Source organism: Podarcis vaucheri (assembly GCF_965113315.1).
Source record: "Podarcis vaucheri genome assembly, chromosome: Z".
Lineage (NCBI taxonomy): Eukaryota > Metazoa > Chordata > Lepidosauria > Squamata > Lacertidae > Podarcis > Podarcis vaucheri.
This window is the reverse complement of record NC_138758.1, coordinates 29,453,347-29,464,201: the sequence shown is the minus strand read 5'-3', so window position 1 is coordinate 29,464,201 and position 10,855 is coordinate 29,453,347. Positions and strand designations below refer to the sequence as shown.

The following is a 10,855-nucleotide window of genomic DNA, read 5'->3' as shown; positions in this document are numbered from 1 at the left end:
AGATTCCTGGGAACCAAAGTTTGTTAAAGGAGAGTTGTTGGGAGACCCTTCCCAGAATCTGTACTTCCCAGAATTCTTTGGTGGAAGCTGTGGTTCTTAAAGTGGTATACGAGTGCTTTAAATGTGTGGTGTGGATGTGACCACAGGCTCTCTTTCATTATCTGAGGCTAAAAGAAACAACACAGTCACTGTAGGGGGAGACCTGAGGCAGTCTTCAAGGAGCATGCTTAGGTTCTGCCACCCTGCAAATCCATTTAAACAAAAATTAATCTTTCAGGAGGAATTTGTTATGATGCAACTGTCCTTCATCCATCTGTGTAGAGGAATGCACACACACACACACACACACAGAGCGAGATGTTTCCCAAGAATCCCCTCTCTTTACTCCTTTAACAAATTCCGCTACAGGAAAAACAAGTTTGCTGACTTTGGATACACTGGGAAGATCAGTTGCGAAGTGGTGAAACATTGCATTTCTTCTTAAGTAACTTGATTTACTGTGCACATCAGGCAAAAGTCCGGGGTTGAGGCAAAGTTGGTTATTTCAAAGTCAGAAGAATGTGGATGGACTCAGACAAAAGGACAAGCTCTTACCAAAGAAACACAATTTCAATCCAGTTGTGAATCGTGATGATCAGAAGCAAAGATCTCAGACTAGTACGACTCTCTTCCCCATCAACACAACAACTACTGTACATAAAGGGGGGGGGAACCCTGTACAAAAACATTTCATTCCTTTAGCATAATGCAGTAGGGCAAATAACAAGACACTTAAAATTTGATTTATACGATTGTCTTGGCAGGCAGAAAATTTGGAGACAAATGGGGGGGGGAACTTTGGAAAAAACGCAACAGCAGCAAAAATTTAAAATCTTTATACATACAGTTTAGACATCTACATAGAAAACAATCAGCTAGGAAATCTTATTGGTATTTTTAATAATAATTATAATAATAATAATTAATAATAACAACAACAATAATATGCATGTCACACAGGTTGAATGAGAATACAGGACACTCTTAGTTCATACCAGTCCTAACCACCATCAAAGGCAGACAAATAAGCTAAGATTAAATCTGCAAGTGGCTGGTCCCCACATTTCCTGCAGATGGCTTTGAGAGTTGGCATTTCATTCCATTGTGCAAGGCTCTCATCTAGAATGTTGAGCAGGAGACTAATAATAATAGTAATAATAATGTGGAAATGCTGATATGGATTTTTTAAAAAACATAAAGAAAGCAAAAGCAGACTGCTGGCAAGCTATGGAGCAACAGATGGTAGCAGCCTTTTCCTTGGGCAACGTTTTATTTCATGCAAGGGTATGAGGATCTAAATTAAATAACCAGGGTGCAATATAGAAACAGTAGGACAGTGGTGTTCTCTTGCTTCGACACAAATGACATAAAAGGCACAAGACAGCAAGAGAGCTGCAGTTGCAGTCTCCGAATGAGTGGCAGGGGGTGCTAATTCTCCACTGTCGTACTCTATAAGAACTCAACATGGTACCCAGAAAAACACTTGCAAAAGCAATATGGTACCCAGAGAAACAAGGCCATAACATAGTATGGAGCGAAGTCGCCGTCAAAGAAATTTGATGATTTTGAGTTTGTCTCAGTGCCAAAACAGACCATGATTTTAAACTGGCATCACTGGCAGGTGTGTGTGCATGTGTGTGTACTGGAGAGATTTTCGTTGGGGAGCCCTTCCCTTCCCTGCTGCAGTCACAATGAGACCCCCACCCCCACCCTAAAAATGCCGTTAACATCAAAAGCACAACTTCGACTTGTGGCAACGTAATCTGGTCTCCCAGACCCAACAGTTTTGGAACTGTGGAGGGTAAATCTTCCCCACCTTGTGTTTTAGAGCACCAACAAAAATGCCTCCCTGCCCCCACCAGTTGATGTGATTGCAAGTTCAGTGCCACATCCTGCCTGCTCCCTTGATTCTCTCTGAGAACAGCTTATGGGAAATGAAAGATTTTGGAGCTTACTTGTGCCTTAAGCTTCAACTCTGGAAGGTGAAGGGGCCAAGGGGAAAGGCCAATAGCTTTGTGGACTGGTGGCAAAGGCTGAACACCCCAAAAGAAGGGACTGCAAAGGCAGTAAGTGGTGACTTTTCTCCTGTTGGAGTCAAGTCTTTCAGAAGCAAAATATAAAGATTTTCTTCTATGTTTTTTTTTTAAAAAAGAAGCAAACTTTTTAATATGTTTTTCAAGCGCTTTCCAAATACCTAATTTTCAGAGGATATCATTTTTATCCTATTATAATATAAGAATATTTTATATAAACATGCACACTCAGCATTCCCACCCTTATGGGGAGCCCTAAAGTGCTGAGCCTCAACAAAGAATAAAACCACTTGTGATGAATAATGCCAACAATTTCAATTAAAACAGGGTATATACTGGGTGTTTTTGATTGTTTGCATTTGCATATAAGATTCCCCACTCCTCTAATTTTTTTTGTGTGTATTGACACAAGTTGGGAATAAAGAAACAATCTGTGCAACTATTTTCTTTCTGATATTACACAGTCCTTAAGGCTGGTTTTGATATAACATTGTATATTCAGAGACTCCCACTGACTAGGGGGAAGGCAAGCTCATGTGTTGTATTAGGGCTTCACTGAGACATGAAATTAAGTGTTTCCAGGGAGGCAAGCAGATTCATCAGTGAGAAGATCAAGGCTCCTTCGACCTCCTATCCCTTAGCACGGCCAGCTCTATTGTTAGGAAGTGAGATGGAAGCCCCAAATGGCAAATGTTGGGACAGCTCCTGGCTATTCCTCCTAAGCATGCTGGACATTCCCCATTGGTTGGTGTAAGCTACAGTTTGTCCTAGCTGCACCAAACTACCATGCTGCTTCAGATGCAGTGGAGTACCAGTATTGAAGTAACATTCAGCTCTATCTTGCCATCTTGGTTTTCCCCTCCAGCAGAAACATGTCTAGGGCTAGCCTTGGGAGGCCTTCCCATTGCTTTTCAAAACTCCCAACAAATCTGCACACCGGTAATTCTGTAGATGCACTGCAGTGGAGAATTAAAGCCCGGGACTGGAAAAAAATTAAATCCACCCACAACAAAAACAGTTAAGAAAGTGATGAAACAGGAAGCAAAAGCAAAAAATGAGTTTGAATTTGCTAAAGCCAGGACTGCAATTTGGTCCATTGTAGAGATGGTGTGTGAGAGCCATTTGGATCCGGGTGGACACCATCTCATCAAAGTTAAGAGTCTTTCCACATTAATTCTCTCCTTACCTCTGTGATTACTACTGTGAGGCACTTAATAAAACTTTTCTTCACTAAGTAAGGACTATGCCATTAAGGGGCAGGGTAGAATTTGGTCCCCAAACCATGATGTACATATAAAAACCCCACCTGATGGGGGTAATCAGAAAACACACACACACAATGTAATAAAAAATTGGAGGCAGTGTGCCTGGTTTTGTAGATAATCCTTGGCATACATATCCACTTGGCCCCACTACTTCTTTCTGATGGGTGCCTTTTAGCTCTAGGAAGAGACTCTTTGCTAGTGCAGCTCATTCTTCATACTAATTCTGTAGTGTGGAAAACTATGTTGTATGATAAGAAGGTATGACCACAAGAGCAGGATCAGACTGGGGGCTCATTTCCCCTCCAACAATTTGGTCTGCCAAATTCCACCTTGAAACCCATGAGCGGGGGTGGGGTGGGGGTGAAGGCAACAGCCACTCCATGCCCCCATCAAACACAGATGTTTTGTTTTGAATAGTTTTCTCTGAGGTGACAAATTTCATTTGTTTCCACCACAGGCTCTCTTATGGAAGCATCACACTGTGTGAAAAACCATAATTTCACATTCAGCCTTGATGCTTTTTCTTCTGCAAGGGGAAAGGGAGGGGACAACTTGTGATGGCATGATCAACCCAGGGGGGAGGGCACCACGTGGGGCTGTTTCCTCCCCATGTTGGATGACTCTGTGCCCTGCCTGAGCCTCTGCCCCCTCAGGCACGTGGAAATTTCATCCTAATAAAAATGGGTCCTTCTGAAAAGGCTTCCGGGGACTCTAATGGAAGTGATCATTGGACTTCCAAACTGATGTTGATCAGAGGATTACACAAACTGCACCTCCAGCTCCAACAGTCTAGTGTTTTGCAGAAACAGTATTATCTTGCAAGGACAAATTGCATCACAAAGAAGGAAAAACTGCCTAACACCAGTTTTGGCATTCGGCAAACCACCACAGCATGTGAAACTAGAATTTTCTATTCCCTCTACCCCATCAACCGTCCCCATATCTCAGAAATACAGCAAAAGATTTTGCAACCAAAAACTGAAAGCCTTGGTAACAACCGTGTATACCATTTATCTTCTTCACCTTCTCTTCCTTCTCTTCCTCAGGGGATAGCATTTAAAAATCTCAGAGTGCTGCAGTGGCAGTCAAACGCCTCTTTCATTTTCATGACTGTTTAACATGTTAGAGCTATAGACTCAAGAGTGAAAACTACCAAGAAAGCGTGGCTCCAACATGCCTTATCTGAATGTGATGACCACATTCACCAGCAGCCCCCCCCCACTCACAGCTTAGCTGCCCCATGATACATCATTGTGCTCTCACTTTGATTTCAGCAGTTTATCTCCAAGACAGGTGAAGATTTCATAAGTCAAAGATTGCAGAGAACATTATACAATGCTGCCTCTGTCATGTGGTTATGATGTGGCAATGATGGCAGATCCTAACAGGTACTCATATATCATGGACAGTGATGATCTACCTTTGGCAGAAGACCAGAGGCAGCAGCTGTTTCCATCCAATGAGGGAGAGTCATTAAACAGAAAGCACAGAAAACAGGCAAAAAGAGGTGAGGAACAGGAGTGAAACAGTCCACTTCCAGACTCTGGCCTTCAAGATCTAGGCAGGAAAATGGGGGCATTTTCTCTGAAGATTTGCAACATCAAACCGGCCCTGACACAGGGATCTGAAGGCTCGGCTTCAAGGATAAAGCTACTGTTTTGATCTCAGACTAGCATATTGTATGTATGGGCATTATTTTGGCAAGTGGAGGTTAAGATTCATAGCAAAGTACAAAGACTGCTTGTGGAAATATATGATAAAAATTGAAAGCGTAATTGTAAGTATTTATATAGTGCCTTACATGCATTATCTTCTTGTAAATCATACAACAATCCTGAAGGCAGGACAGTAGACCTGATATTGCAAATTGACTGGGGGCAGGGGTAAGCTTTAGACTAATATCTAGCTATTGAGTTTGTGGCTGAGGTGAGATCTCAGTCCTGAACTCCGTCTCCTAACCAATACACTACAACTAGATTTTTATCTTTTAAAAGCCCTGTATATCTTGTGAATACATAATATATCCAGGAATATGGCTATTCTTAAATAACAATCAGCTTGGAACACAAAAGGGGGGAGTAAATTTATTGTACAGTCATACCTCGGGTTGAATGTGCTTTGGGATGAGCGTGTTTGAATTGCGCTCCACGGCAACCCAGAAGTAACGGAGCACGTTACTTCTGCGTTTTGCCGCTTGTGCATGCGCAGACGCTCAAAATGGCATCACGTGCATGCGCAGAACTGGCAAAAAGCGGTGCGCGCGTGCGCATACGTGCCATCGCTGGTTACGTTTGCTTCTAGATGTGAAAGGGGCTCCGGAATGGATCCCGTTCGCATCTAGAGGTACCACTGTATATTTAAAAGATAGATGTACAAATTTAAGGACACTAGCAGGACTGAAGAAACTCCTACAATGTAGATGAAAAAAGTGAAAAGATAAAATACGTGAATGGATGTGATATGGGATACCAACTGAAGGGAGAGAGGGAAGTCACAAGCTTGGCAGAGCTAAAATGGTTTTGTGTTGGTTAAAGTATTGTAAGAAAGAATATGTAAAGAAAACAATAAAAAATTAGGGGGAGGGAGGAACACAAAAGGGCAGCTAGGTGGGTGGGAGAAGCGTACACATGATTCCTCTCTCACTCTCTAAATGGTCTTTATAGGGAAGGACCCAAATGATTTTGATACCTCCATGAATGAGGCTCAGGCAACTTACAGATGGTTAATACTCTGAGTAAATTACCTTAAGAAGAGAGGCAATACGGTAGAACATAATGAGAGCCCTGCTGGATGAGACCAGGGGCCAATCTAGTCCAGCATCCTGTTCTCACAGTGGCTGACCAGATGCTCCGATGGGAAATCTTCAAGCAGCACCCAAGCACAAGAGCACCCTCCTCTCCTAGGGTTTCTGGTATTCAGAAGCAGAGCTGCCGCCAACCATGAAGGCAGAGCACAGCCCTCATGGCCAGTAGCCATGGATAGCCTTATCCTATCCTCTTTCAAAGCCGTTTAGGTTGGCGGCCATCACCGCCTCCTGTGGGAGAAAACTCCACAGTTTAACAATGCACTGCATGAAGAAGGACTTTATTTTTATATGTCAGGAGCTTTCTGAATCCACCAGCACTCAGTGGCTACATTAAACAAAGGCTTCTGAGGCACTGCCAAGTTCTGGTAGATTCAGAAAGGGTTGATTCTACTGCACTGTCTCTGCAACATACATTCTGGGCATAACAACCAGCCCACTGGGAGTTTCTGGGGGCTTGTTCCCATTCTGCGCTGTGGATGAAAGGTGGCTTCCCAGATGCCTGGAATCGAGGCTCTTCCTGCCCTCGGTACAGCCCACCTCTCTGAAATATGACTGTTATCACAGTGGGTGTGCAGAGCACAAGGTCTCATAAAAGGTATAATGGTTGGGTCCCAGCTCTCATTGTGGTGGGGGAATTTTTTGTAGACTGCACCATTTCGGAAGGCGGGGTGGGGTGGGAAGGAGGTTCATTTGGGCTGAACGCCCATGGATAGCAAAGAATTCCTTTGAGACAAAAACAGAAGAAGTGTCAAGGAATACAGTTCCAGCCTTGCCTTCCTTTAGCACCTACTTATCTGTCTTTTCTAGTTTTCCCATCCCTGGTGTCAAAAGGCATTCAATCATGGGATCACCTGCTGAGGTCTGGAGTGTGGTACAGTCCCCACACAGGCTGACCACCTTGTTTGCAGTCTACCGTGGAGGTCAGTTCACAAACACTACTGGGGGGCAATCCTTCGAAGAAGGATGTTGGGCCAAAAAGCAGGTGGTGCAGAACATGATTTGGTTGGGAGCTCAGTTTGCAGAGTTTATATGCACTATAGGATCATGGATTGCACCTTGCCTGCACAGCCCAGCCAATAAAGCTTGTCCTAGCAGACAGCCACATACTGAATGGCCTGCCCATTAAGTCCAATGTTTGTAGCCCTAAATATCCTGATTGTGTCCCAGATCTGTTTTTTCCTTTGATTTTTATGATAGGCTTTACCCCACGTTATTCCACACCCAGCTCACCTTCCCCAGTTCAAAATTGGGGGAAAGCAGGTTGGAGAGAAACCTTTTTGTTTTGTTCACTCCTTATTTATCAGTATTGCATTATATCTATTCTACCTTTTCTCCAAGGAGCTCAAGGAGGCACTTCACAGCAACCCTGTGAGATGGGTAAGGCTCAGAGACAGTGGTTGGCTCAAGGTCACATACAATGAGTTTTCATGGCTGATGTTAACACTGATTTCCCAGATCCTAGACCACTTAATATCCCTCTATCTTATTCCATACTCTCAAAATAAAGATGCAGACGTGAAAAGGCGTGATTTCAACCATATGTAGCGGAAGGGAGGTACGCTGAAATCGTGCAAGTTAAATCCAAGCAAGGCAGAGAGTTTAAAGGCACTCTTTGTGCCAGGTCTGCTTGGGGTTACCTGGCGTATAAAGAACTTTAAAGCTCTGCTTTGCTTGAGGTCTAAGGCCTGCTCAGTGCGCTCAGGGATGCTTGCATAAGGTTTCACAGTGCCATCTTAGTTCCTGCAAGATCTCGTGCAAGCACCGCCTTCCAGAGCTTGCCTGCTGAGAGGGCCTTACCTGGCAACTTCTAAGCTCTCCACCTTGTTTCCCAGGCAAGGCCCACTTGGCATGTGGGCTCTGAGAGTATTGGGGGGGGGTTCTTCCTCTCCCTACCACTCATTTGCACCTCCAAGAGTTTGAGTATACTGATTTTCATGTATACACAGAACCCTTGGAACTGAACCCCCACATACGAACACCTGAACAGGCCTTTCCCAAGAGGTAGGTGACATTGGATGGAGAAGTCAAAGGTGAGTAAGCAGAAAGACATCAGCACATGACCCAACACAAACTCTCAGCTGGGGTTAAAGCAAAGTTTTTATTTTGGCAAATGCCTGGCTGCTTTCGGGAGCTTCTACAACACTGACCCCAGACCAAACCAGAAGAAATATGATGATTAGCTACCTTTGCAAGGGGATTAAGGAACCACTTTTCCCATGCAAAGATTACCCTGATCCAGGGAACTCCCAAGTATAACAGAAGCCCGTGCACATGTCAGCTGCTGCTCCCAGGAAGAAGAGTATGCTCCTAGGAGACCAATCTTCATGCTTCCAAATGGAGATTCCTGTGAAGACCCACATGTGGTAACAAGTTGCTGGTCCTCCCCACCCAGACCTACTCGCAGAGGGTTCTGGGGCACTCAACACAATTCTGCATGCAGAAAATCTGTTTCCACACATGGGTTGCAGAATCTGCATTGGAATGAATGTCTCAAGTCCTTGTGCAAAGAGGAAGGAGGTTTTATCAACCTCAACTATTCTAGTCGAAACAATCTTGGAGAGAAATGCACATACCAATTCCTATGGAGCAGTCCTCCTTGAGGCCCAAATGCACTATTTCTAGTAAAGGTAAAGGTAAAGGGACCCCTGACCATTAGGTCCAGTTGCGAACGACTCTGGGGTTGCAGCGCTCATCTTGCTTTACTGGCCGAGGGAGCCGGCATACAGCTTCCGGGTCATGTGGCCAGCATGACTAAGCCGCTTCTGGCGAACCAGAGCAGCGCACGAAAACGCTGCTCTGTAAATTCTTTCTAGTAAAAGAATTATTCTAAATCTGGTCCTGTATGAAATCTGCAAGTCGGAAGGGTGGCGGCTTGGACGATAATGAGTTATTAATGGAGAGAGATAAACTACATTTTGCCAAACTGAAAGTATTAGAGAGTTGGACATCACCACCCACACTTTCAAGAGTTAAATCTGTTTTCCTATGCAATGAACCCACTCAGGCAATGGTTGGAGAACACTATTCTGAAAACACTGGACTGCATACCTTGAGAGAAGCAATATCTGCCACAGGGACAGTTGAATTGGAGGAAGCAGAGAGGGATCCTTTTGGCAGAGGGATGCATTTAGTAAAAGTAGGTGGCAAAAAAAGTTATCTGAAAAGGGCTGCTAAGAAAACCAAGTACGCTTTCCTACAATTTCAGAGTCAGATTCAAAAGAAAAAACGTGATTCAGAATTTACCTTTTTTAGCCTCCTTGAGTGTTTCAGACTTTTGAGAATTTGGCTGATACAAAATTAACTCCCAAAGGATCTCACAGTGAGATTAAACTCCACTTTCAAGGCAAGATATCCAAGCATGGCTTTAGAATTTTGGTGGTGGAGAGGAGGGGGCTGGACTGAGGAATCGATTTTAAAAACTTTTAACACCTTCCTATGTGTAATCCATTGCTGTGCCAACAATCATAGCAGGGCAAACGAGTTATAGCGCTACAAGAATTCTCTCTGTAGGAGAGAGCCAAACTTGAAAGGTGAAACTGTCCAATCAGGATTGTCCTTATGTGACCAGTCCTTGCCTAAAATCGAAGAAGCTTGATTCCTCTTCAGGAAGGGCTGGGCTCAGGTACAGTGCCAGAGAATGCTGGTGGTGACAGTGTGTGCACCAGGGCACTGGGAGATTTGAAGGATGGCTTTACATGTGGGCCTCCATGGCTGGAGAACCGGGGAGAAGCTCTCCGTTCATAATGGTCTCTGAAACCAGCATCTTGTCTTTCCCAGAATCCAGCCGCTTCTTCCTGAGCTGTCTTTGATGGATCAGAGGAACAAGAGACAGAACCAGACCCCCAACAATGGGAGGAACACCAGCAAAATAGAAGGCGAGGTGGTAATTCCCAAAATGTTCACCGAGAAATCCTACAAAACAGGAGAGAATGGTTTTATCACCAGCATTTGCCAACCTGGCGCCTTCCACCTGCTTTGGAATGCACTCATGGCTGTGCCACTTGGACAGCGTTCCAAATTCCCCAGGTGCCAGGCACATTTTGGTACTGGTGCAGGTCCAGTTGCGACTACATGGAGATTTATGGGCTATAAGGCAAGAGCCCAGTATGAGTCTGCACACCCTTTATCAATTGCTTATGCCTCTGCAGGGAGAAATCCTGCTGGAAGTTCCAAAAACCATTTACTTTAATCAAGGTAACCCAGCCTGACAATTCACTTACCTGCAATTGGGGGACCCGCTGTCATTGGAATGGCCATAAGTCCCAGGAGATAACCAATGGCTTGAGATGCCTGCATGGGCCCAACCAGCTCAAAAGCAATGGGAGCCATGATGGTTATGAAGAGTCCATCACAAAGTCCAAGGAAAAGGCAGACAATAATGACCCCCCAAAACTCTTGGCACTGTGGGATCATCATGCACATTATACCCAAGAGTATAAAGGAGGCAACCTGAGGAGACAAAATACTGATGTCATTCAGGCAACAAACTTGGAGCAATTCCACCACACCCAAGGGCGTTAAGAGACTGAAAGGACTGTAAACTAGGAACAGCACCTAAGAGGAAGGATGGCTGATTTGTGTATTCTTAGGGCCCAGTGACTCTATCCTCATCAGTGGTCTGGGGGCCAGACAATTCACCCCTCTCACAGATGCTCCAGTTAAATATTAAAAGTAAGTATCACCAATAGGAAGGGCTTAAATGCACAGAGCAC

General features: G+C 44.4%; 1 protein-coding gene across 1 annotated transcript in view; it reads right to left on the bottom strand.

The window, feature by feature from the left end:
- Positions 1 to 8,222: 8,222 nt before the first annotated feature.
- Positions 8,223 to 10,855, bottom strand: part of SLC16A2 (solute carrier family 16 member 2) — a 95,836-nt gene continuing 93,203 nt past the window's right edge. Inside the window, exons 5-6 of the mRNA XM_082208264.1 lie at positions 10,364 to 10,592; positions 8,223 to 10,055 (exon numbers count right to left, since the gene is read on the bottom strand). Coding sequence (XP_082064390.1) covers positions 9,835 to 10,055; positions 10,364 to 10,592 — 450 coding nt within the window. The 3' untranslated portion in view covers positions 8,223 to 9,834. The remainder of the gene's footprint in view (positions 10,056 to 10,363; positions 10,593 to 10,855) is intronic.